The following is a 27,921-nucleotide window of genomic DNA, read 5'->3' as shown; positions in this document are numbered from 1 at the left end:
GTAGAACTCAATGCTGTAGTGTAAGGCAGTACTGTTCAACAGACTTTCCAGTGATAGGTATTCTGTCCAATAACAACCATAACCCATGTACAATTAAACTCTAAGAATTAAAGCATTCCATCTTCATGGGGTTCCAGATGACTTTTTGCTGCAGAAGCTTTTGTAAGTTGTCCCTCAGTGACATAAAGGACTGTATTTATAACATCAGGAACATTTAGGATAATGGTGACAATTCTGAAATGACTGGGGGGGAGGGGTGTTGGTTGAAGAAATGAATACCAGGTAACTCCTCTACTGACACACGTTTCTGAGCAATATCATCTAGAAAGTGCCACATATAAAAACTTTCAAAATTAACAAAACAGGCATGAAATAAATTTCAATAGTTTAAATTTCAAATGATGCTTTTTGTATGCTTCAAGCATTTATCTTTTTGAAATTATTACAGCTTAAAAGTGCACCCAGAGTTTCTATTTTGATGCACAAGATTTAAAGAAATAGCAGTTATACCTATTTAAAAACCCATCCAAATCTTAAGACTTTAACAGATGGTGATTAAGTCCATTTGCTATTAGACACGAGGCAAACTCACTTGAGGAAAGACAGGTAGTGAGCAGTGGCTAACAGTGAACCTGCACTGGAGGCCCTGAAAGCGGCTGCTTTTGATGTGGAGTCACTGGAGGTCCAGGGTCCAGAACTTCCATCAAATTCTCAATCAAAAATGCTAATGCTGCTTCCTCACAGAGGACAACTAAAATTTTGCTCTAAATAACTCATAACAGATTATCCGAGCAGCTAAAATCTACTAAGATGTTAGTCTACTCAATTAGAAAGATGCCCTCTCCAGAGCTTCACTGGTGTGTAAGGTACAGCCCAAAGAGCCACTTCATAACTCACCATCATGGCATTTTCTAATTAAAATCACTTCAGAATCATTTTCAAAAGGTTACATCTAATCAACACAAAATGTAGACACTAGGGTGGGGAGAGCAAACTATCTAGCATATACTATTTGCCACTGAATTATTCACTCATCTTATTTTCTTTGAAGAGTTTGATATTAAAGAGAATGAAAATATACTTCTCACCATTAGAAGATATTCCACAGCTCTGTCAGGATTGTTGAAACTGGCTCTCAGAGCTGCAATTACTTGCTCTCGTTCGTAGCCCATTGACATGATCTCAGTTACCATATTCTCGTAAGACTGACCTGTCACTAAACAGGTGTGTGGGGGACAAGGAAAAAGTATATGAACATTCAAGAAACATTCTCTCCATATTTCTTGACTGTATGACGTCTATAGTGTTTCCTATACTACTGTGCTAAACAAAGACAACAGTATAAAAGTCACCATTTCTGTTCTAATTCCCAGAACCTATAAATACATAGGTTATGTGGCAAAGGGAAGTGGGCCTGCTTACATCAGCTCACTCTCCAGATGGGCCTGATGTCACTGACAATGGTCCTTAAAAATAGGGACAGAAAGAGGGTTAGAGATGATGAAAATACAAGCAGGATCAGAGCTCTGCGGTTGTCTTTGCAAGTGGAGAAAGAGTCTGCAAACCTCTAGAATCTGAATAGGTTCTCCCACTCTCAGAAAAAAGTCTTACTGACTCCTTAGTATCAGTCAGCAAGAACAGTGTCAAAAGTTCTGACCTACAAAAATGGCCAGATAACAAACTGTTTTATGGCACCAAGTTTGTGGTAACTTAGAAAAGCAACAGAAAATTAAGTGGTTTTATAAGCATAGTAGAAATATCAAGTATAAATACAACAAAGAATTCACAGGTCAGGGAAGGCAACCTGTTAATAAGAGACAAAAAAAAAAAAAACAAAAAAGACACAAACAAATGGGTCGTTCTTGTAATCTCACTATTTGGCAGGCTGCTCTGCGTTTAAGGTCAGCCTTAGCCACAGAAGTTCAATGGCAGTATGGGATATAAAGACAAATTCTGTCTCACAAGAACCAAGAGACAGTTCATTTTTTTAAATGTATTTCAAACAATCAATTCTGATGTAATAAGATTGTGTTTTACTTTCTTCTTTTGACACTTTGCATTTTCAAACTGATGGGAAATAAAGGCTAGCAAGATACAATTTCACACCCAAGGATGGAGTTACTTATATTGTGAGTCACTGAGCGCGGACTAGCTCCAATCTTCCCAGATGGATGTTATCTTGCCTTAATGAAAGAAAGCTACACCCACTCTCAACTCACGTGTATTAAAACTATCTTCTTTTCCACTTGTGTTCTGGGTACCAGTTCCTTTCTTAGCATCTCAGAAAGTGGATTTGGTTACAGTCTCCTTTCTCCACCCCCAGCTCTGCCCTCTAATTTAACTGACCAGCAGCCCTGTGTGACCTATAAACATCAGCAAGCACACTGGTGGAAGCAAGTGAGGAAACAAAGACATTTGTGGAGTCTGTAGATTCTTTATTTGGAAGTTTGAATAAACAAATCTACAAGTTCAGAGGGAGATGAATAGCGGGGGGAAGAGAATCCTTACAGCATACAAATGGTATTTAGCCACTCCCATAGTCTAAATGTTTAACTATAGCCTAAAGCAGAACCACAGAAAACACATAATTATAGTCAGGAATAATAAGATGTTAATAGAGTACTTGAGAAGAATGGTCCGAGTTATAGAATGGGAAGAAAGGTATCACAAAAGCCAAATGGGAAGTTAAAGAAGCAGGGACTCAACAGAGCAAAGACTGCAGAGCAGAGAGACCATGGGATTACAAGGCAGAGACAGAATGGATCCAGGTGACATAAAGACACAAATGTAAGGGTGCTAGCATTCCTATTTGTTGGCTTCTTGACCAATTCAGAAATTGTTCTGCTTCCTACAGACTGAAACACGAGCGAAATTATGTTATGCCTCTCCTTAAAAAGTGTGTAAGCATGGCTAGGCAGTGGTGGCACACGCCTTCAATCCCAGCCCTCGGGAGGCAGAGCCAGGCTGATCTCTGAGTTCGAGGCCAGCCTGGGCTACAGAACAAGATCCAGGACAGGAACAAAAACTACACAGAGAAACCCTGTCTCGAAAAAACAAAACAAAACCAAAAAATAAATAAAAAACGAAGTGTAAGTAAAATCATCAATACTATGACCAGTAGAAACTTAGATGTAGCAGCAGCAACATCAAAAGGCGTAATTTACTTGGCTCCTGCTCAACAGCACCAAAACACTCTACTGTGGCAAGACTGCTAACATCCTGAACCTTTACTAGCCTCAGAGACAACTAGCTTTGGCTCTGAAGCTACAGAACGGTTTACCATTCTCTATATAATCCTCTTCTCTACAACTGATGGCTGTCCGTGTATGAAGTCGCATGTCTTCAGTCTCATGAATGAATGTTTATTGATAGTATTTGGTGGCAGCTTTGTCCCAGGACAGTCAAAAGTCGAAATTCTGAATTTGGTACACACCCAAGAAATCTACATTTTGTCACTAAATACAATGAGGATAGTAAGGAGTTCAAGCTCAACTAGCTCAGGACTAACCTGTAACCAGCACTGTCAGTGCTGCAGGAATGCTGCTGCTGGGGAGCCCAGAAGCCAGTCACACAAGTGAGCACACCTATCCCAGCCCTCTACCTACTATACCAAAACAGGAACAGGGATACCGGCCAATAAACATTAAAACACGAACTGTACCAGGAGGCGAAATTGCACTGACTGACCAGTTGTTTTATAAGTTAGACACTCACCAAGGGCACTTGTTGCATCTTCAAAAAGATTTGACCGGGAAGAATCTCCTGGTGTACTGTAAAGGGATTTTAGAAAAATCACATTTCAAAAAGTATGCAAAATTCATGTAAATTATTATAGTAACTAATTTCTAGAGAATTCTTTAAGTATTAAAGTCACCAGGTAAGTTAATCTCTTAGAGATTATGCCTATAGATTTACCTGTAGGATTTAGAGTTATGGAAAAATTTTCAATATTAAAGCTACTTCTGAGAATGTGTCATTCTAAATAACATCAAAAAGACATAAACAATGCTTTGTTTGCTTTTTTCGAGACAGAGTTTCTCTGTGTAGTTTGGTGCCTTTCCTGGAAGTCGTTTTGTAGACCAGGCTGGCCTTGAACTTACAGAGATCCGCCTGCCTCCCAAATGCTGGAATTAAAGGCGTGCGCCACCACTGCCCGGCCATAAACAATGCCTTTAAAGAAAACTTGCTCTAAGAAGTATGAGAATGATACTGCAGTTAAAATCACCCATAAATCAAGTCATAGCAGGAGAAATATCAAAAGTAGCACATGATAAAGTAGCACATGTAGAAACAAATGAGGCTGGCAAGTCTTTCACAGGGAGGTTTCCTAAAGAAATTTCAACAATGACAGGGTTAAGAAAGCATACAAGTTAGGGAATATAGCATACACAAAAGAAGGAAACTGCAGGTGGGGGTGCAGATCCTGTACTAACCTAAAGGAAACCATTTTAAAGGCATAAATAAGGTCTCTGGTTAATGCTGAGCAACATACATGTGCATCCCTATGTCTCTGTTCTGTTGGGGAATCAGATTAGGTTCAAAATAAAGGCCGACAAACAAGGCATCATAAAACACCATGGAGATGTTGACAGTGGATACACGTGTGTATACATGACAAAGTAGACGTGAAGCTATCTAAAGGAGTCTAGAGGAATCAAGATGGCAAATGGGAGGAGCAATGAAAGGGAGGGTGAAGTGATGGAAGGGACTATGCTCAGTGTACAATATATATTTATGACTATTTTAAGTAGCAAAGCAATTACAAGTTTTATTTTTAGTGCATGTGTGCATCTGAGTGTATGTATGCATGTGTATGGTGTCTCGGAGGTAAGAAGGGGTATTAGATCTTCTGGACCTGGAGTTACAGACAGTTATAAGCCACCCTGTGGGTGTTGGGAACTGAACCCCAGGTCTTCTGCAAGAGCAACTAGTGCTCTTAACTAAACCATCTCTCCAGCCCTACTATTACAAATTTTAAAGTGACAGCAGTAGCAAATAATCATATGCATTCCATACATTTACACTTCATTCCAATTTAGTTTTTAAATTACAGTTTTAAAATGCATTGTGTACATATGTAATCTGTGTGGGCATAGTGCACACCAAGGATAAAGGACAACTGGCAGGGGCTGGTTCTCTTCTTCTATCAAGTGGGTAAGTGAATCAAACTTAGGTGGTCTGGCTTTGCATCAAGTGCTTCTTCCCACTGAGCCTTCTCACTAGCTCTCACACCAATTTTAAGAACAAAAACACAGCCAGGCATAGTGGATCAGCGAGTTAGAGGCCACCCTGGGATACATAGTTAAGATACAACACACACACACACACACACACACACGCGCGCGCAAGCACCCATTCACACACACAAGTCAGCTCTTACAGGTGAAATTAAGGACTCACATCCCAAGTTAAGACATTTCAAGCTTTGGTTTCATCTATACCGTACTGTCAAAAATAGTATCTCATATACACTCCAAGTATTGTAGGTACAATTACTGCTAGTAACATACGCAGAAAAATACCTGGGACCCTAACATCCATTCCCATTATCACAACTAAAACAATACTGTAGCATAATTTTTACAGTTTCTTAAAAATAATAAGCATATAAAAGAGGTAAAGTTTCAAAAGAATATATAAAAATCAAATAATTTCTCTGCCCAAGCCATTACCTACAGAGACAACCACCAAGACACCAGTTTCTCTGCCCCCCCCCCCCCCCCCCCCCCCCGCTGAGTGCTGGGAACTCCAGTCATCTCCAGGATTAGCCAGTGCTTTTTTTTTTTTTTTAAAGATGTATTTATTATTAGCTGGGCAGTGGTGGCGCACGCCTTTAATCCAAGTACTCGGGAGGCAGAGGCAGGTGGATCTCTGTGAGTTCGAGACCAGCCTGGTCTACAGAGTGAGCTCCAGGAAAAGTACAAAGCTACACAGAGAAACCCTGTTTCAAAAAATCTATTTAAAAAAAGATTTATTTATTATTATACAGTGTTCTGCCTGCATGTATGCCTTTATGTCAGAAGAGGGTACAAGATCTCATTATAGATGGTTGTGAGCCACCATATGGATGCTGCGAATTGAACTCAAGACCTCTGGAAGAGCAGCCAGGGATCTTAACCACTGAGCCACCTCTCCAGCCCCACCAGTTTCTATTTTAAGGAATAATTATGTCTTACTTTTGCTTGCATGGGGTTTCATGTTCATTTTATTTTTTATATTACCCAGGCTGGACTTGAACTCATGATCTTCCTGGCTCAGCCTCCCAAGTGCTGGGATTGTAACCATGTACCTTCACACATAACACCCTCCTTACTAGTTTCTGTAATTTAACTTAAAATGTAATCTAGGTCAACATGCCCAGGTCTACGTCAATATTTTCCTACAAATTCATAGTCCATCTAGTGGGCCCAAACAAGCTCCATTAAGCTCTACTGTAGCACGAATCTTAAAAGGTCTTATTAAAGCCAGGCGTTGGTGGCGCACGCCTTTAATCCCAGCACTCGGGAGGCAGAGCCAGGCGGATCTCTGTGAGTTCGAGGCCAGCCTGGGCTACCAAGTGAGCTCCAGGAAAGGCGCAAAGCTACACAGAGAAGCCCTGCCTCAAAAAACCAAAAAAAAAAAAAAAAAAAGGTCTTATTAATAAAATCAAACCCAGAGCCAGGTACTGGGGTGAATGCTAAAAGATCAGAGAAGCAGAACAAGCCACAGCTTCCTCACCTCACCAATTCCTCAGCTGATCCTGTTTCCTCAGACTGGAAGCCTCTGAGTCCTTATCCAGAATAGATCTCTGTTGAACTGTACTGCTCAAAAGCCTAAAAGCTTAATCAGGCTCACTTCCTGGGATTAAAGGCATAAGTCACCATGCCTGGCTGTTTCCAGTGTGGCTTTAAACTCAGAGATCCGGATGGATCTCTGCCCCCCAAGTGATAGGATTAAAGGTGTATGTGCCACCATTTCCTGGCCTCTAAGTCTATCTAGTGGCTGTTCTGTCCTCTAACCCCAGAAAAGTTTATTAGGATGCACAATATATTGGGGGACACAATATATCACCACACTCTACGGTCATTAAGCTCTACGTAGGTTAGTTTTTAACATTTACTCTTTTCCTCTAGTTTCTAACTTCATCTTACATAGAATCTTTGTCCTTTAATAACTGATTCTTGATAGCATACAATGAGAAATCCATGTTTTTCCCCTCAGATGATGAAGCATTTACAGAGTGTGACATTATTAATGGATCTGTACATTAAGTTGTATTTAGGTGTTGGTTTACAGTGCTGTCTATCCCCCCAAGCACTCCAGCTAATGACAGCTAATCAAATGTTTAGTCACTGCTGTGTGTAATACAGTTTAGAATCTTGCAGGATTACCCTCCTCTGCAATAATGTGTACCATTTAATGTTATTTTAAAAATAAATCCCTTTATGCACTTAAAACTGGTGTACTTTAAACACCATTCCTCAGTCTTGTCTCCCCACTTCTCCTTCCTACTAAACCACAGAGACAACCACTCCCTGTGCATTGGAAGGCATGTCCAGATACCAGAGAGATGTAATAAAAATCACAAGACATGCTCACAGAAATGTACAATTCTGCTTTGTAGCGCTTAGCTTCTGCTTCTGGCTTATGTTGTTCTATAGCCTCTGCCACATAGCGAAAAGTCCCAACTGGGTGTTGCAACAGTGCTGTAGTCTCAGCACTCAGTAGGCCTGCTCCAAGTTCAATGATAGCATTGGTAAGACAGAATTCAGGCTGACTCAAGTGTGTCCTTGACAAACAATACTGACCTCACAAAGCACACATGCAGTTTCATTCCTTTTTTTTTTTCTTTTTGAGATTTATTTTGTCTACATGTATGTCTATGTAACACACACATGCCTGCTGCCTGCAGAAGCCAGAAGAGGGCATAAGATCCCCTGAGACTACAGTAACAGATGGTTGTGAGCCACCATGTGCTTGTTGGGAAGTGAACCCAGGTCCTTCCCTGCAACATCTCTCCAGTCCACGAGTGCATTTTCTTTATGGAAGTCATCAACAACATGATCTGTACTGTTCACAGGTAGCTTATCAAGAACACAAACAAAATGTCTGGCCAGCAGTGATGGAGAAGCCTCCAGTATACGTCCTAACACCTAGTCATTAAGTTTTGTGCTTTTAAAGGACACATTTATCTTGTTTTCTTGACCTTCTGTCATCCTCCTTGAAGTTACATTACTTTGAGAAAAAAGACTAGCTAACTGTGAACTTTAGCAATATAGAGATTAGCATGGCCCCTGCACAATAATGACATGCAAAATCGTGAAGTGTTCCATAATTTAAAAAGAAACTAAGTAACTAATGTATAAACCCAACTAAGAAGTCTACAGTCAGCCAGGCAGTGGCACACACCTTTAGTCCAAGCACTCACAAGGCAGAAGTAGGTGCATATTTGAGTTCAAGGCTGTCCTGGTCTACATAGTGAGTTCCAAGACAGCTAGAACTACACAGAGAAACTCTGCCTCAAAAAATACAAACAAAAAAAGGTCTACAGTCTGCTTTCCTAGATCATTAGCCATCCTTTCCTAACTTACATAACTCTCAGGAGACCTTAAAAAGTTAATTTAAAATTTTTGTTCTTTGGCAATTTCGTGTGTGTGTGTGTGTGTGTGTGTGTGTGTGTATGTGTGTGTGTGTGTGTTGCTCCTATTCACAAGCTCATACATATATAACATATATTTAATGTCTCTTGATCATATCCACCCAACTCTGCTATGACCTATCCCCCAACTCTCCCCCCTCCCACCCACCTTCTTGTCTCCTTTTTACTAAATTCCTTTCTACACAAGGATGCAAAGGTTTAACATGATTCTGGTGATCTTCCAGTGTGCAAGAGAGCAGAATGCATTCTAGATGTATATATATGGGGAGAAAGGGTTTAGGTTAGGTGATGGTGTCGCAGATGCTAGAAAAAAAAAAGTGTTCCAGGTTAACACAAGAAATATATTCCCTAAGCTTTATACTATTTTTCAACAATGGGCAGGAGATTCTAGACTCTTTCAAAGCACAGCTGACTGGGTCAGACATGGTGTTGGAAGATATTTGATTACACTGTGTAAAGATATGTTACTGTGATTGGTTTAATTAAAAAAAAAAGCTTAACACTCAATAGCAAGACAGGAGGTATAGGCAGGACTTCTGGGAGAAAGACGAAGGAATTAATGGCACACGGCAGTTTGTGGATTAAGGAAATGGGTTAATTTAAGTTATAAGAGCTGGCTAGGTACGTCCTGTGGCTGCTGCTGAAGCCCAACATGACAGAGACCTATTGGGTCTTCATGAAAAACTCTATCCCTTCTGATGCCAATGGGGATTGAGAGCCCAATATGGCCAGCTTTGGTGAGCATTAACATAAGCCTAGGAACTGTAGCCATGAGGTTGGATTCTCCAGAAGAGCTGCCAGCTTAAGTCATGCTGGGATCAAGAAAAATGGGCCTTGGCGGTTCGTGTTACTGGAGTTGTTGTATCCATGTCAGTGGATGTCCACACACTCCAGAAGAGAATTTGACATTGCTGCTGCCGTTGTTGCTGTTATAGCAATGACAGCCACTGCTGCAACTGTTTCTGGGATCATCTTTTCGTAATTGCTTACTACAGCTAGCACAGTGGAGACCCTGGCAGCAAAAGTAGCTAACACAGTGAGTTAATCTTTCATTCTATTGGGCATGATAAATTTAATTCAATAGTTATATACATTTCGATTGGCTTTTAAAATTATAAATTTATAAACTCAAGTTCCATTTGCTTTTGGGATACCATCTTACAAGGACTCCAATTTGCAGTAAGGCTCGTTAAGGAAGGGAATGGCTCAGTTGCCTTTGGCCTACTGGCTATGAGTGGGATAGGACCTCTGTCAATCTTTTCTGTGTCGAACACACAGACTGCAAGCCCAGTGCCACTTTGAGATCTTTGGCAGCAGTTAACTCTGCAGCTCACACACGATTGAGCCTGTATGATAATGAGTATTCAAAGACGGGTAATACGGGAGGGGGGGAGGCGCTCACTAACCTAAGAAAAGAGTACCTGTGTGACCTGGGCAGGAGTCTCCATGATGGGTAAGGTGACCTGCTGACATCCCATGCAACCTAAGACAGAAGCTCATTTTTTAGTAAAAGGGGGACCTGTAGAGCCCTGGCCTCTGTTTTGGGTAAGTGTGGCCTTGCTTGCTGACCTTGACCTTGATATCCTCCCTATGCTAATTCCCTGCCAGGTTTCACCCTCCTGAATGCTTAAGGGAAGTTCCTTGTCTGTGTATCCTGCATAATGGGCGTTAACAGATTAGATGCAAGATTGTAAAACATCGGTAGCGAACTTCTGCCCTCTGGGGTTCTCCCATTGTGCTGTGGATATACAAGCCTAGGCAATAAACAGCATTTGGCATTTAAAAAAAAAAGGCTTCTATCCAGAAGTCCCTCAAAATTCAATAATGGAGTGTGGGGGTCAGCAGAAGATGGAGTGGGGTGAGGAAGGACTAGAGAAGAACACAAGGTTACTTTGGCGAGTGACAACAATTGTGAGACCAAAATGAGCCATCTTAGAAATAAGACCAAAATGCTTTCACCCAAAAACTAAGGCCTAAGATTTCTCCTTTTGGGAATAGGCCATTAGTTACTGAAACCAATCAGTTCAGATTCCAGAAACCAGGAAGTGTAAAAGTACAGAGTCACAAGATAGTCACGAGGTAATGCCTGCCAGACTATGGAATGTCCTCTCCCTGGTTTCCAGGGTAACTGATCACAGAAATGCCCCCACCTGAGGGCAGCCAATGAGAAATGGTGGCAGGCGACCACTCCCTTAGAAGTAATTTCTAGAAGTCCCTAGCAGCGAGCCAATCAGAATTGTAGCCGTACTAGCACCCCTAAATGATGTAACCTTGTGACTTTTCCCTTTAAAAACTGAGCTTGCAGACAGGTGGGCACTTCCTCCAGCCTCCACTGCGTTGGATGTATTGGACGAAGTCCCTGCCTAGGCTTGTATATCCAGAATTAAACCTTGCTTTTGCATTCCGGCATGCTCGTCTTTGGTGGTCTCTCTGGGGATCATGATCTGGGCACAACACAATGTCTACTATATTGGCTAAGATGATGTCTCACAAATGTATCTATGTATCAAAATTCGCCAAGTTATTTGTTTTAAAGATATTCTCATTTTTTATGTCATTCTACCTCAATAAAACTGTTTAAAAGTTAAAAAAAAAAAAAAAGCAAGCTGGTTAGGAACAAGCCTAAGCTATATGTCAAGCTTTCATAATTAATATGAAATCTCCCTGTCATTATTTGGAAGCAGGCTGGCAGGACAAAAAAAAAAAAAAAACAAAAAACAAAACACCAAAAGAACTCATTACAACATGGAAGTCACATTTAGGTGCAAAATGCTAGAACAAAGGGGTTCCATAACCCATGTCAAACCATGTTCTAAAAACGCATAAATCTCCTGGAAGAAGCAATTCATAAACTGTTTCAAGCTGTGTGCCATTCTGAGCACCATGATGAAATACTGTGCTGCCAGCTTCTACCTGAGTCATGAACCCATCATTTCCATGCTATATATTCACTTGCCTACTAGTCCCTTAAGCAGTCTCAATTACCAGAGCCACTGTTAATGTGTCACAGTATAGTGTTTATAAAACTTTTATTTTAATAATGTCCCCCCAAAATCAAGAGCAGTGATGCTGAGAAATGAAATACGCTGAGAAGCTTCCCTTAAGTGACTGAATGCAAGTTCTCAATTTAACTGGGGGTGGAGGGGTACAGACCACCAGACATTTTAAGAGAGTACATTTCAGAGACTTATTTTTGGAGACAGGATTCCTCTGTATAACAGTCCTAGCTGCCCTGCAACTCACTATTAGACTAGGCTTGCCTCAAACTCACAGAGATCTACCTGCCTTTGCCTCTCAAGTGCTGGGATTAAAGATGTGCCTAGTATGTCTGGCTCAAGGAACTTTATTGTTCAATACATAATCTTGCTTTGTAGGCCCATTCTGCCTTTGAACTTGCAATTCTTCTGCTTTGGCCTCTGGAGTGCTCAGGTTAGCCATGAACACAACAGCTGGTTCACATTCTAATTTCAGTAGTCATTAATATCTTACTATGCCTAATTTAAATTTATAGATTAAATCTTACCAGGGGCATGTATATTTAGGGGAAAAAAAAAAACACAGCACACATCCCTTGTATAAGGGGCAAATCTGTATTATATATTGCCATGAACACCATAAATGTTTCCCATGCTTTCAAATCATTTCCAATCACTGCCTGTTTTCCACAGTGACTGGCTCTGACTCTAAGGTCACATAACTTCTACTGGTGTTTCAAGTTATACTAAGACACAAAACAGAAGTAGCTTAGTTCCAGTTTCAGGTTGGCTGTAATGGAACTCTTATTTTTGATAGCACAGGGAATCCCTTCTATGGTTTCCAGCCAAAATTACTATGAATAAAGCATTTGCTTTGGCCCTATCATTATCACTTAAGGAACACCCCACCCACCCACCCACCCTGAAAGCCCCCTAAAACCCACCACAATCCTGTCAAAAAACTGCTCAATAGTCCTCATTGCAATTCCTCCCCATCCCTCTCATTTGACTGACCAGTTTCAGTCAGGAGCAGTGACACTGGTAATAATGAGGAAGAAGCTCTGGCTAAGAGGCTATAGCTAAACGTCTTCTAGGAAAGCTGCAGGTGCCAGGCATCTCCTATAACAGCACTTTTGAATAAATGGGTCCATATTGTCTCTAGTTGGGTCAACAAAAGGAGTTAGGTCAAACAGCAACCACTGCTCACTCTTACCTAGCAGTCAGTCACTACACATGCGCCACTTTCCACTTAAATTTAGATTATCTTAGTATGGCCCACATTTTGTAGATGAGGGAAAATACCCAAAGATCGTAATTGCTTTTCTTAAATTATCAAAGCTAACAAATGTCAGAGGGAAATACAATGCAATACAGCAACTGAATTATTTACTGATATGAAAGGATGCTTATGTTTCATATATAACAATGGCCACAAACAATCACAACAAATAAAAATGATTGGCTGCCAGTATTATTTTACAATTATTATTCTTTTTGTAACTTACATATCTTAAACATCTCTATTCAAAATGAGTAGAAGTTTTTCAATACAGACTTTTAAAAACTGAAGAATATAGAAATCTGTATGACAGAACGTATGCCTCTATTATTAATAGTAAAATATCAAAATAGACACAAACCAGCTGGAAGAACTCAGTTGATAAAGGTCCTACCATGCAAGCTTAAGAACCTAATGTGGAATCTCCAGAAGCCATGTCAAAGCAGGATACAGTGGCATGCCCCTGTAACTACAGCATTGTGAGGGTGATAAGTGGTAGATCCCAAAGGTTCATGGGACAAGCCTAGCCAAACTGGCAAGCTGAATTCAGCCAAAGATCCTGTCTCAAATAAATAGGGTGGAGAGCTATAGAGGAAGACACATTACAACAACCTGTGTTCTGCACACACAAGCGTGTACATATATACTTGCACATACAAACATGAAAAATTGACATAAGCACAATTCAGTCAGAGTTCACTTAGAAATTAAAAATGTAACCTAGCTTGATTTTTAAACACTCAAAAATATGACTACTTTGTGATGTAATTTCTTAAAATGTACTCCTTACCTGTCAGCTGGTGCTGGGCTAGTAACCACTGGTGACTGCGCTGGCTTTTCTGCAGGTTTCTCAGGCTGAGTTGCACTAGCAGGTGTGGGTTCAGAAGATGCTGGAGTTGAGGCTGGAGTAGTAGACGCAGGTGTGGAAGTGGGAGCTGAAGCAGGGGTGGAAGTTGGAGCCTGAGCCACAACTGTTGCTGTGGAGGAGCTAACTGCAGTAGTGGTGGGAGCAATCGATTGCTGAGTTGTCGCTGGCACTGGTGCTGTCACTGCTTTGGGCTGGATGTGTTAAAAAGCAAAGCAAACAGAAGGCATTATGTGATCACTCATTGGACTATGACAGCAATAAGAACAGCCTAATAACCAGTCATCTAAACATAATTTTGTAACTGGATAAAAAACAATCAACATTAGCAAATAAAAGCACTTCACTACTCCTCAAAGTTCCTAGGATAATTTACATTATCTTAACTATCAAGTGCAATCAACATTAGACTCATCTCAATCCTTACATTTCAATATGAAAAAAGAAGCCGGGTGGTGGTGGCGCATGCCTTTAATCCCAGCACTCAGGAGGCAGAGCCAGGTGGATCTCTTTGAGTTCCAGGCCACCCTGGACTACCAAGTGAGTTCCAGGAAAGGCACAAAGCTACACAGAGAAACCCTGTCTCGAGAGGGGGGGGGAAAAAAAAAAGAACACAAAGAAATCACTGTCTTAAATATAGATACACATACCCCAAAGGACCATATAGTTTTCTACAAAGCTTTACTTATACACCTTGCTTATAACTTTGAAGACTGTATTGCCACTTAAAAGCATTATCAAAATAACTTTTGGCACTGAAGTGTAAGTAGATTGTCTACGAACATGCCAAATAATCTGCTGTATTTTAGGAGAAAAAGAACTGCTGACTATAAACCAACAGGTATTAAGTACAAAAAGGACTAGAAACACACACACACACACACACACACACACACACACACACACACACACACACAGCAAAACAATGTCTATGCTCGGTACTTCCTGAACTAAAAGCACAGCCTTCCATGTAGCAAATTCAATTACATATGCATAAAAGTCATACTGAATTTTACTCTACCTAAACCCTACATTCAGTCTATTCAGTCTGTAACTTTTCTGTAGACTGAAGTTTTAACAAAAGATGGGTTCAAAATCTCCCACAGTTCCAACTCAATAAGCTACAAAAGCAATGAGCTGAACTGTCTTGCTTAAGCTGAGCTAACCAACTGTTGGGCGAAGCTAACAAAGTAGTGTGCACTTAAAGTACTTTAAAACACTGCTAGCATATACTCCCTTTTCTTTTTCTAATTCTTAACTGCTAACAGAACACTGCAAAGATTATTCTGCTTGTATTTTCACAGAGGGTCTCACTGTCTCAGCTTCCAGAGTGCTAAAGGTATGCCACAGCCACTCCCTGCCACCTCTTAGGATTCTTAAATTTCTAAATCTGCAGTAAGCTAAAACTCCACAATAAATTATTTTGGATAAAATGGAACATCTCAAAGATGCAGATTTTAAATTTTGTTTTTGTTTTTTGACACAGGGTTCTCTGTGTAGTTTTGGTGCCTGTCTGGATCTCACTCCGTAGACCATGTTGGCCTCGAACTCATAGAGATCCGCCTGGCTCTACTTCCCAAGTGCTGGGATTAAAGGCATGCACCACCACCACCCAGCCTGATTTTTTTCAAAATATTACAATAACTAATCTTAATAAAATGTGTATTGGTATATTAAATGTATACTAATGCACTTAGTATTTTAAGTATTGGTGAGCTATTTCTGCAAAGAGCTATTTAAGTCTAATTACAGAAAGCACCACAACCTCTGCTTTTTTAAGGTTTTCTGCTTACTTTGGCTCTTTTAAGACTGACAAGCATCAAGCATCTATTCCTCATAAATATATAACCATTCCAAGACCTTTTCTGTTTAACTCTTCACTATACTGATGACAATACTGAAGGAAATACAGCACAACTACCCTGATGTGTGTGTGCCTCTCCCAAAGTACTTCATACTTAAAAGTAGTTTCTGGGTGATGGTGTTGGCGCACGCCTTTAACCCCAGCACTCAGGAGACAGAGGCAGGTGGATCTCTGAGTTCAGAGGCCAGCATTGTCTACAGAAGGAGAAATGCTGTTTTCTTGCATGGCTGTTCTCAACCAAGTTTGACATTTTGAGCAAGGAATTAAATATTGCAAAACCATTGATTCTTTACTAGTTTAAATTTTTTCAAACCTAGCCAGGCGTGATAGAAGAGGCAGGTAGATCTCCAGCACTTTCAGATACATAGCAAGTTCTAGAAAAGCCAGAACAGCCAGAGCTACATAATAGACAAAAAACAAAAACACCTAACGTGTATGTCTGCTTTGGCTGCCTTTGGTTTCAGAGTACAAAAGTATCCAGTAATTGGAACTATTTTCATTAAAAAAAAAAAATTAAGTATAATTATTCAGTAACAATGACACATTTTGCCAGGTGGTGGTGGCGCACACCTTTAATCCCAGCACTCGGGAGGCAGAGCCAGGTAGATCTCTGTGAGTTTGAGGGCAGCCTGGTCTACAGAGTGAGATCCAGGACAGGGACCAAAACTACACAGAGAAATCCTGTCTTGGGGGGAAAACAACAATACCAACAAAAAAAAAAAAAAAAAAAAAAATCAACAACAACAACAAAAAATAATGATACATTTTAGAGCAATAACAGTGAGAAAATTTAAAGTTTCTCAGTGTTTTCAAATTCCTGGAATGTTACTCTTTAGAGTTTCAGGGGTAATAAATCCATATTCCCAAGAATTCTAAGAAATTTCAAACATGATTACCTTAAACATACTTTTAACAATCTGCACTCTCTATTATTCAGTAGACAAAACTCATGTTTAAAGAATAAAACACAGCAAGTTTAGCGGTGCTTGCAAAAAACCATAGCCTAAAGAATTTTCAAACAATGAAAAATAAAAGGAGAAATTCTCATCTCCCAGTAAGGTAACAGCCCTTTAACAGAATCACAAGGGGACACTGCTCATTTAGGAACCTATTTTGTATTGAAAATGTTGTACTTTGAGAGAGCAGAGGATTCACTATGTATATAAGCTAATTCATATGAATCTTTATTTTTTTATTATCCTTTCTTGTTCTTTCTACATGCTAACTATACTTACATCTATCTTTACATATACGCATGTGTACATAATAGACTGTCATCAATAAGGGAGAACACGTATTTTTTCCTTTTTGAGACTGAGTGACCTCACTTAATGTACTCTAAGTCTATTTTCCTGAAAAATTTGTGATTTCATTATTATTTAGAATGAGTGACATTCCATTTTATAAGTACCAGATTTTCATCATCCATTTCACTATTTCCTACTACTATTATTATTCTGTAACTTTGGGGAAAACCCGTTTATTCAACTACTAGTCTCTGATTAGTCAACTCCAAGCATCCACTTCAACTTACTTTCACTATTAAAAAAAGAGTGCTTGCTATGTTTGCTCCCCCTGAACTCAGGCAATTTAAACCCTAAAGTTTTTTGTTGTTGTTTTGAGATGGTCTTACTATATATAGCTCTGCTGACCTGGAACTCACTAAGAAAACCAGGCTGGCATAGAACTCAAAGATCTGCCTGCCTCTGTCTCCCAAGTGCTGGGATTCAAGGTGTGCACCACCACACATGGCAGAAACCCTAAAGTCTTATGATAAACCAATATGAAAAGGGTAGAAATTAAATCTGACTGTGGTATTGGCAGTAGGGCCTTTTAGATTAGATCATAGCAGAGCCTCCATGAATAATTCTGGTGGCTTCATAAGGACAGAAGAAAAACTACACATTGATAAAAAATATACACATATTCCCACCATGACAATCCAGCTACAAGAGGTCCTTGTGTGGTCTTCACCATGCTGTGTGGACTTCCATCCCCCAAAACTCTGTCAGGGCTAATAAGAACCCTTTTTCTACTTACACTTCTGTCTTGGATATTACAGCAATGAAAAGATGACTGCTGTATACACTGCTCTTTCTGAGGTTATGCATCTTTAAATAAGCAAGTATACAAAGCAGTCTCTTTAAGAATCCATGCTCAACACTGACTGCTCTTCCAGAGGTCCTGAGTTCAATTCCCAGCAACCACATGGTGGCTCACAACCATCTGTAATGAGATCTGGTGCCCTCTTCTGGCCTGCAGTCATACATGCTGTATACATAATAAATAAATAAATCTTTAAAAAAACATTTAAAAAAAAAAGAATCCATGCTCAAGCTCTTGCTGTAAATGTGTACAGGCAGGTATGTGGAGGCCAGAGGGCAGATGTAATCTCTCAAAGGCCAGCTACCTTTTATAAAAAGTTTTTTATAAAAAGTCTTTTATAAGCCGGGCGGTGGTGGCGCACGCCTTTAATCCCAGCACTCGGGAGGCAGAGCCAGGTGGATCTCTGTGAGTTCGAGGCCAGCCTGGGCTACCAAGTGAGTTCCAGGAAAGGCGCAAAGCTACACGAGAAACCCTGTCTTGAAAAACCAAAAAAAAAAAAAAAAAAAAAAAAAAAAAGTCTTTTATAAAAACAAACAAAAAAGTCTTATTGGCCTGGAGCTCATCAAGGAGGCTAGACTAGAAGGCCAGTGAGTGGCAGGGCTATGCTTGTCTCAGCCTGCCCGTGTTGAGCTGACAGTAATGCATGTGACAGCATCCTTTCAATGAAGGCTCGAAGCTAGAACCCAGGCTTGTGGGGTAAGCAAGCACCTTACTGCCTGAGCTTTCGCCCCAGCCTTCAATCTCTATTTGGGGGAGGGTGGGGGGAAGTTTACTGTGTTACTTTCATAAAATTGCCCAATATATTTCAACATCATTAAATCACAAAACAGCTTTGACTTAAAATCATTCCATCATTTGTTTAGTTGACTTTTCCTTTCATTTCCTAAAACTCTTATGTCTTCACTGAAAACTGAACTTGCATTCATTTCATGTTTTTGTTTTGTTTTTTTGCCCTGAGTTTGTCAGGTCTAACATATAACTTACCTAGTACCTAAAGGGCTACATACTAAAAGCTACAGAATGAAAGACACTAATTTGACTGCTAACCACATTTTTAAATAATCACATGGTGACTTAACTACTCTAAGCACCTCTTTTTAAAGCAGAATGAACATAGATCAAGGAAAAGTGATAAAGAACTCTTCAGGGGCTTCAAGGGAGAAATGCCCTTTTAAAAATAAGACACATTGTTTTATCTTAAACAAAGATGACTTTAGAGCTACAGATATCTAACTATTACCTTTACAGGAGACCACAGACCACAGTAAATCTCCCTACATTTGAAAAGTACACCATGCTATTTATGACATGTGCTGGGCTACAGAAATATGGACTCGGTCACTGCTTCTGAGATGATTCAAGGCATGACGATAGAGTGAAGGTGAAACTTACTTTTGTCACCATGACCACCACAAAGTTTTTCTCATCTATTTTGTATTCTTTGAGAGCAGTATCATCACTGAGGATTTTGCCTAATAATTCAGGAGAGAAAATGTTATTTAAAAACACATTTAAAAATCTCAATTTATCAGCAACATCAATTCTATTAAGTAAAACTTCTAAGAAAAACTTTGGCAACTAGCTAATATAAATATAAGTGGATATGTACTACTTTAAAAACATAAACACCTGATTGATTTGGTTTTTTATTTAACTGTGTCTATTGAATTCAGCCCTGAAAACAGGGAAATCATAAAGACAAAGAAAATTAAACATTTTCAATTGCCTGGTCATCCTTTTGAAAATAAAGTGTATTTTTTTTTCCTGATGGAAAGAAGGGATGAGCAACTTCCTATTCAAAATACCAAACACTTGATGAATCAGAAATGTTCCAATGTTTTAGAAGTAAAATAATTATAACAAACAAGCCAAGTGAACAAAGCCTTTCAGAAACACAGCATAATACACAAGAAAGGGGAAAAATTGTGGAACTCAGTAAGCATACTGCAGAAGACCAAGGCCACGCTCCTGGATGGTTCCTTTCCCTTGAATTTAGTCCCTTATTCTAAAAAAGCCATTGCCTAAAAATCAATACAAATTGCACAAAAAAGAACGGGAATGAGCCAGGTGGTAGCAGTGCATGCCTTTAATCCCAGCACTCAGGAGGCAGAGCCAGGCGGATCTCTGTGAGGCCAGCCTGGACTACCAAGTGAGTTCCAGGAAAGACACAAAGCTACACAGAGAAACCCTGTCTCAAACAAAACAAAACAAACAAAATGTTAAGAATGGGAATGAGACAAGAGGCTATACAGTTTATTACAGTTTATCCCTTTCGTCTGGCTTCTGAATTCTGACCACCAAAAAATGGGGTTAGAGTGAGCTATCGGTCACTCTGAACTGTCTCTCTCCTAAAAGGAAATAGTATGCCCATCATACTGTTAATGCACACCTTTAATCCCGGCACTTGGGAGACAGAGGCAGGCAGAACTCCATTAGTTCTAGGCCAGCCTGGTCTCCATACTGAGTTTAAGGACAGCAAGGGCTACAGAGTAACTGAGATTCTGTTTCAAAAATACAAAAAAAAAAAAAAAAAAAAGGAAAAAAACCAGAGGCAATACTACAAAGCTCCACGGAAGGAAAAGAACAGGCTAACACCCCATTTCACTGACACCTACAAGGACAGTGTTGAGTAGTTCCTTCAATGGAACAGATGAGTTTTCTCTACTAAACTTTGCCATCGAGTCTATTTTTAACATATTTTCCTGGGCATCAGTGAGGCTAATTAAATTTGCAAGTTCCTAGTCATACTCTTGGGTGCTTTCTTATTGGGGCCTCTTTTCCTCACCAATTTCAAAGTACTCTATATAATTTGTATTTAATTCTTTTTTGGGGAAGGGATCCTATCATGAAGGCCTTTTGATATATGAAACAAACAAGCCTTCCTTCTTCAACTTTGGTAGGTAGTTTAGAAAGACACCAAAATTTTCTTTGACAGAAACGATTTCATACACATTCATCAACTAGTACACAAGTTCTTAATAGACTGAAAGCAATGATGTTCAGTTTATGAATTGACACAGAAGTCAGTCACAGTACTCACAGACTAAGTAACATCACTCCCTGGACAAAGTAGGCAAATGTACAGAAAGAAGACATCAAACCATAATTAAAAAACTGCTTCTATAACATCATGTTTCTGACAAAGACAATTTGAAAACACTGTAATTTCTAAGATAACATTTCTAAAACTAGAACGTCAAATATGCAAGACATGGCAATTAATTTCAGAACTGAATTCATACCTGCATAGATTAACTTCTGACCTGCTACTGGAAAGGCATCTTTTCCCTTTTCAGATTCAATCTTCTCTTTCAGTGCCTTTACCTATAGGAAAAGTTAAAATAAAAAGAAAATTAAGCCTAAACAGAAAAATTACAATATACGCCTGAAGGCCAGGCGGTGGTGACACACGCCTTTAATCCCAGCACTGGGAGGCAGAGGCAGGCAGATCTCTGTGAGTTGGATCTCTGTGAGTTGGAGGCCAGCCTGGTCTACAGAGTGAGTTCCAGGAAAGGCGCAAAGCTACACAGAGAAACCCTGTCTCGAAAAACCGAAAGAAAGAAAGAAAGAAAGAAAGAGAGAGAGAGAGAGAGAGAGAGAGAGAGAGAGAGAGAGAGAGAGAGAGAAAGAAGAAACAATATACACTGAAAACAGAACAAAAGATAAAAATTCTAGTATGTTTTAATTAGTGTAGGGGCTGAAGAGATGGCTCAGTGGTTAAGAACCACTGCCTGTTCTTCTAGAGGACTGAGAGGTTCAATTCCCAGCATCCATATGGCAGCTCACATTTTAATTAGTGCTTCAAGCACTTCAAAGACCCACCCTGTATTATTAGGTACCTCTGGCATGAACTTTCTATCATGTTATACATACACAGACCTAAAGCATGCATGCCTGAATTCAATCCCCAGCACCACAAACATCGAACAAAAATAGTCATTTTTTATTTAACCAATTTAAAATAAAAATTTCAAAATTCTAAAGTTTTGTTTCATAAAATTTAGAGCATATTACTTAAATTAAGAAAGGTCTTCCTGGGTGGGGCGGGAGGGGGAGAACAAGGGAATCTGCGGCTGATATGTAATATTAAATTAAATTATAAAATAAAAAAATCTAAGTCTAAAAAAAAAAAAAGAAACGTCTTGGACCAGGCCTGGTGGCACATGCCTTTAATCCCAGTACTCCCAGGCAGAGGCAGGTGGATCTCTGTGAGTTCAAGGCCAGTCTGGCCAACAGAGCAAATTCCCAGGACAGCCCAGGGCTGTTTACAGAGAACCCACTAAACAAAACAGAAATGTCTTCTTGCAGGACATAATGGCACAGCAATTTGGAGGCAGGTGGTTCTCTAGGAAGCTTGACCTGGTTAGCTAGATAGAATTATCTGAAAGGGGGGAGGGAATTTCAATTGAGAAAATGTCTCCATAGGCATTCCTGCTGGGGGAGGAACCAGCCCCTTCTGGGTGGGGTGTTCCCAGGGCTCAATAAGAAAGCTGTCTGAGCAAGACAAGGAGAGCAAGCCAGCAAGCAACACCCTCCATGACCTCTGAATCAGCTCCTGCCTCCAGGTTTCTTCCTGTTTTGAGTTCCTGTCCTCTCTTCCTTAGATAATGGACTACAATGTAGAAGTCAAATTTATAAACTCTTTCCTCCCCAGCTTGCTTTTGGTCATATTCATTACAACAACAAAAACCCTAAGACAGAGCTCAAGCTTGCTCTACATAGTGAGTTCCAGACCAGCTAAAATTGCATAGCAAAGCCCATCCATAAAAAAAAAAAAAAAAAAAGAAAAAAGAAAAATAAAAAAGCCGTCTGGGGCCAGCAAAATGACTCAGTAGGTAAAGGCACTTGGAGCTAAACTAAGTTTAATCCCCAGGACCCATGAGGTGGAAGGAGAGATATGACTCCCATAAGCTGTTCTCTGAACTCCCCATGACAAATATGCAAACAAAACAAAAAGTACAATTAAAAACAAAAGCCTTTCTTAAAAGGCTAAGAGTTCTAAGAAATAAAATGTTTCAGTTAAAATAAGAAACATCAGGAATCGAACTACCTCAAGACCCAGCCATCCCACTCTTGGGCATATACCCAAAGAATGCTGATACATACCATAAAGATACATGCTCAGCTATGTTCATAGCAGCACTATTTGTAGTAGCCAGAACCTGGAAACAACCTAGATGCCCATCAACGGAAGAATGGATGAAAAAAATGTGGTACATATACACAATGGAGTACTACTCAGCAGAGAAAAACAATGAAAGCATGAAATTTGCAGGCAAATGGATGGAACTAGAAAAAATCATCCTGAGTGAGGTAACCCAAACCCAGAAAGACAGTTATGGTATGTACTCACTCATTGGTGGATTCTAGATATAAAATAAAGAACAATCAGACCACAACCCATAGAACCATAGAGGCTATATATATAGCATGGAGGTCCCTAGGACAACTGTGGCATATAATAAATTTCAGTTTTACTCAATTATTGAAAAAAAATAGCCAAATGAATGGAAACACATGAACTATGAACCAAAGGCTGAGGGGCTCCCAGCTGGATCAGGCCCTCTGAATAGGTGAGACAGTTGATTGGCTTGATCAGTTTGGGAGGCATCTAGGCAGTGGGACCAAGTCCTGTGCTCATTCCATGAGTTGGCTGTTTGAAACCAGGAACTTATGCAGGGACACTTGGCTTAGTCTGGGAGGAAGGGACTGGACCTCCCTGGACTGAGTCTACCAAGTTGATCACAGTCTTCGGGGGAGGACTTGTCCTGGAGGAGGTGGGAATGGAGGGTGGGCTGGGGGTAAGGGGAGGGCGTGGGAGGGGGGAGAATAGGGGAACCCATGGCTGATATGTAGAACTGAATGGTATTGTAAAATAAAAAATATATATCACAAAAAAAAAAGAAACATCAATGCTGAAGGCAAATGTATTCTTATGGCTCATTTTAACCAATCAGAAGACCAATGAAAACATAATACCATTTCCCCAGCACAGTGTTTTTTCAGCCCATCATGAGGTGTTTCCAAGTTCAGCAAAGGCTGAGAGCCATTGGGCTATTTAAATGATTTTTCCCCTCTACTTTCATGTCATATGTACATATGATTTTATTTATCTATATCCAATTTAGAAACCACAAATGAGAAAAAAAATCTGTGCTATTGGTATTTCTGAAACTTACTTAATCTAAATATGGTTATCTTGCCTTGTATCAATTTTCATGCAAACAGTATAGCTGTTCTTTATGGATGCCAAAAAAAAATTTATTGGGTTTGTATACCAAATTTTCTTTACCCATTTCTCTGTTGACAAGCACCCATGGTTGGCTCCGTACTTCAGCTATTGTGAATTGTGCCACAGTAAACATTGAGTCAAGTATCTCTGTGGTGTGTTGACTCTGAATGCTTTGGTAAAATAGCCAGGCATAGTAGTTATGTCATATGGTAGTTGTCAAAAAGCTGAGAACTGGTATTTAACACGCTGAATTACTTGCCGAAGGTCAACTAAATGAGAAGGCAGAGCACTACTAGCATGCTGTTGAATGGTATGATTCTCTGAATGAGACATATCCAACATAAGTTCACTTGTATAGTTGAATACTTCATCCACTAATGGTGGTGCTGTTTGGAGAGACATGAAACCTACAGAAAATGTCTATCATGGGGTTGGGGTGAGCTATGAAGCACTATAGTTTTCCCCTACTTTTCCTCCCTGCTTTCCTGTGTGTGGATGAAATGCAACCTACCAGCTTCCTGCTCCAACAGCCTTGCATGCCATTCCTTGCAGCCTGGAACTCTGTCCCTCTGGAACCATAAGCTAAAATAAATCCCTTCTAAAGTTGCTTTTGGTAATGGTCTTTATCACAGCAACAGCAAAGTTACTAATACAGACGTTAGATTTCCTCCAAACTCATTTACAGAGAAAGAGATTCTATTTACGAGTGTGATTATTTGGTAGGAGCCACGAATGAATTAAACTACATATGTCATTTTGAGTGAACCCAGTACATAGTGGTTTTGAGCTAGTGAGTTGTGCTGAATGAATACAGATATACAGCAATATATAAAGAAAAAAAAAAGAAACATGAAAATGGTAAAACAAAGTGGGAATCTTATTCCTGACAGGTTATACTAAGGAGAAAATTTAAGACAAAATTATCATGCATAGGCACATAAAAAATGTTTTTTAGCTGGGCGGTGGTGGCGGCGGCGCACGCCTTTAAGCCCAGCACTCGGGAGGCAGAGGCAGGCGGATCTCTGTAGGTTCGAGGCCAGCCTGGACTACCAAGTGAGTCCCAGGAAAGGCGCAAAGCTACACAGAGAACCCCTGCCTCGAAGAAGAAAAAAAAAAAAAAGTTTTTTAATTTTTGGTTTTTATGTGTATGCATGTTTATATGTGTGTGAGAAATCCACAAGTCATCTTAGTCAACTGTGATACCTTACATACTGAGATCTGGCTAGTCTAGACGGCTAGCTCCTGGGATTCCACATCTCCACCTCCTGAGTACTGGAATTATGGTGGGTTGCCATAGCTGCTTGGTGTTTTACACACACAGGCGGTGGGGACACCAAAGATGGTCCCATGCTTCTGCTATAAGCACTGTGCTGGCTAGTCTAACGTCAACTGGACACAAGTTAGAATTAAGGAGGGAGCCTCAATTGAGAAAATTCCTCCCTAAAACTGGGCTGTAGGCAAGCTTGTAGGACATTTTCTAATCAGTTATTGATGGGGGAGGGACCAGTCCATGGTGGGTGGCCCTGGGTTTTGTAAGAAAGCAGGGTGAGCAAGCATGAGGAGCCAGTAAGCAGCACCCTTCCACAGCCTCTACATCAGAACCTGTCTCAAGGTTCCTGCCCTGTTTAAGGTGTCCTGACTTCCTTGAATAATCAATAGTGGTGTGGAAGAGTAAGTAAAATAAATCTTTCCCTCCCCAAGTTGCTTTTTTTGGTCATGGCGTTTCATCACAGCAAAGCTAACTAACTATGACAAGCTCTTTTAACCCACTGAATCATCTCATTAGCCCAAGAAACTATATTTTTATTTCCTGTATCAACACAAACTAAAATACTATACCATTTAGCTATAGAAAGAATCAGAGTAATCTTGCGGGCTGCAAGAATATATTTAGGAGGGTTAAAAAATAACTTATGATATATGAACTGGCAATTATTGGGATAGATAAATGTAACATAAACATCTAGATATGTTATAAATGATACACAAATCTCAATATATAACCTAGAGACACTGAGGATCTATGCCTAAATTAGATCTATGCATAAAGTTTTTATTGAGGTCTAAGATATATAAGCTTTAGGAATGGACTTATATGCCTTTATACAAGAGTTTACGGACCTCCCGAGAAGGGACACTGGGGTTAATACTAGGCCATAGCTCCCCTACTGTACAAGATACAAAAATTGTCCCAAGAATGGTTAATTCCTAACTTTACTGAGAAGATTAAAATTATTGTACAACCCCCTACAAAAACAATTCAGATCCATACAGGGCAATAATGCCTATGAAGCTGCCAGTTTGGAATCTAATGATATGGCTTTCTGGATTCAGAAATTATATACTCAAGCCCAAATAAATGCTTCAAATACAGGGAAAGAAAATAATTAAAATGCTAAACGTAAGCATGGACATTTCTTACATTTCAGGAAAAGGTTGGCAAAATACCTAAGACAATTATTACTCCTTCGCCTCTTAGAGGCTAATATTGTAACCAAAAGCTCAGGAATATTAAAATGGTCACATGGAAAAATTTTGACATATTCTGCCCGTACATCATGCTCTATACTTAACATACTATGGAAAAGAGACATGCTATAACAAATGAATGTATCATTAATCTCTGCTATGGACTAATATCAGCTCAAATACTATGGATGGGTTTTAACCTTAGAACTTGGGTAAACAAATCCAAGGGCATAATTGCGCCTGTTGTTCCAAAAATTATACATAAAAGACATGACCTAGGATACCAAAATTTATCCTAGGGCCTACTGTCCACTGTTGACCCCATTACTTGTAGATATGATGCTCCTATCTGGGTTAAGCAATGACATTTAAACACTAAAAGAATTGTAATTGCTACCTGTCTGGTGAAAAAAAAAAAAAAACTCAAATATTGGGCATATAAAGCCCCCCCACCAGCCCTTAAATCACCAATATTTTTTATTTAGGAAAATCAGGCATACAGACTGTTACAAGACCTTAAGAAATTAAATAAAGTTTATTAAAGTCTGGCTTGCCATCTTCAATAGCCATCTGTATATGTACATATATATTGCAATACATTTATTACACAGATGATATTATACTTACATCAAACTAAAACTTATGAGTCTATAGATTGTCAGATAAGTCTACAGGATATACTTATACTTTCTTATGCCTGACTAACAATTACAAATTCTCTCCCTATGAAAGCTCACCCATGAGGTCCTTATGATTTATGATTATAGAATAATACACCATTTATTTCACTGTTTTTCAATATTAGGAATGCCTACAGCTCATATATGGACAGAGGCCTTACATATACTCCAAGAGCTCCTAAGAATCAGTGCTTATTTTTTCATATCTCCCACTAAAGGCATTCCTTATTACCCCTAGACCAAGCCACAAAGCTACATCTAAGTCTCTAAAACCTCACTGCTGTTTTCAAAGGTCCTGATGTTTTCGTAATGTCTAATAGAGGATATGCTTACATGTTTCATAGGGCACTGACTCACCTTTATGAATCCTAGATCGCCTGGCCACGCCATATACTAGGCCACTGCAGGACAGAGGCGTTCTATAGCTGCCAGCTTAATTACAGGCTGTTTATTACTCATAGTTTACAATGAGCTTTGACTTTGAACAAATTGATACAACTCCAGGCGATGAACTCTGTTCATCAATGATATTAAACTTATAGGAATGATTATAAATAATAATTCCATTCCAAATGTATTTTATTAATTCTGACTAAAAATAAACAAGATTTATTTATATATTTATATATATATATATATATGAAACATTTCAGATTTCATTCTCTGGCTATCCTGTTGTTTTATTAAGACTCCAAGGATTCATAATTTTGCTCTGACAAAATTCACTGTTCTGTTGCTAATATGTCTAAAGATTTTGTCTTTCAAGAAGGTTCTTATAAGCTTCAGGGTATAAAAAAATTCACCAACACTCAC

The 27,921-nt window shown here is 39.5% G+C and overlaps 1 protein-coding gene and 1 non-coding gene across 2 annotated transcripts in view; one reads left to right on the top strand and one right to left on the bottom strand.

Annotated features, from left to right (window-relative positions):
* Positions 1-27,921, bottom strand: part of Rad23b (RAD23 nucleotide excision repair protein B) — a 54,354-nt gene that overhangs the window by 8,809 nt on the left and 17,624 nt on the right. The window contains exons 2-6 of the mRNA XM_006985268.4: positions 20,970-21,051; positions 19,120-19,199; positions 13,683-13,951; positions 3,715-3,770; positions 1,089-1,216 (exon numbers count right to left, since the gene is read on the bottom strand). Of these exons, the coding sequence (XP_006985330.1) occupies positions 1,089-1,216; positions 3,715-3,770; positions 13,683-13,951; positions 19,120-19,199; positions 20,970-21,051 (615 nt within the window). The remainder of the gene's footprint in view (positions 1-1,088; positions 1,217-3,714; positions 3,771-13,682; positions 13,952-19,119; positions 19,200-20,969; positions 21,052-27,921) is intronic.
* LOC121827725 (U6 spliceosomal RNA) lies at positions 8,212-8,318 on the top strand. Its single transcript, XR_006070033.1, has one exon. It is a non-coding gene; the product is annotated as a U6 spliceosomal RNA (small nuclear RNA).

Source organism: Peromyscus maniculatus, chromosome 2 (assembly GCF_049852395.1).
Source record: "Peromyscus maniculatus bairdii isolate BWxNUB_F1_BW_parent chromosome 2, HU_Pman_BW_mat_3.1, whole genome shotgun sequence".
Classification (NCBI taxonomy): Eukaryota; Metazoa; Chordata; class Mammalia; order Rodentia; family Cricetidae; genus Peromyscus; species Peromyscus maniculatus.
Note: the sequence above shows the minus strand (reverse complement) of the source record. Positions and strands in the feature narration are given on the sequence as shown.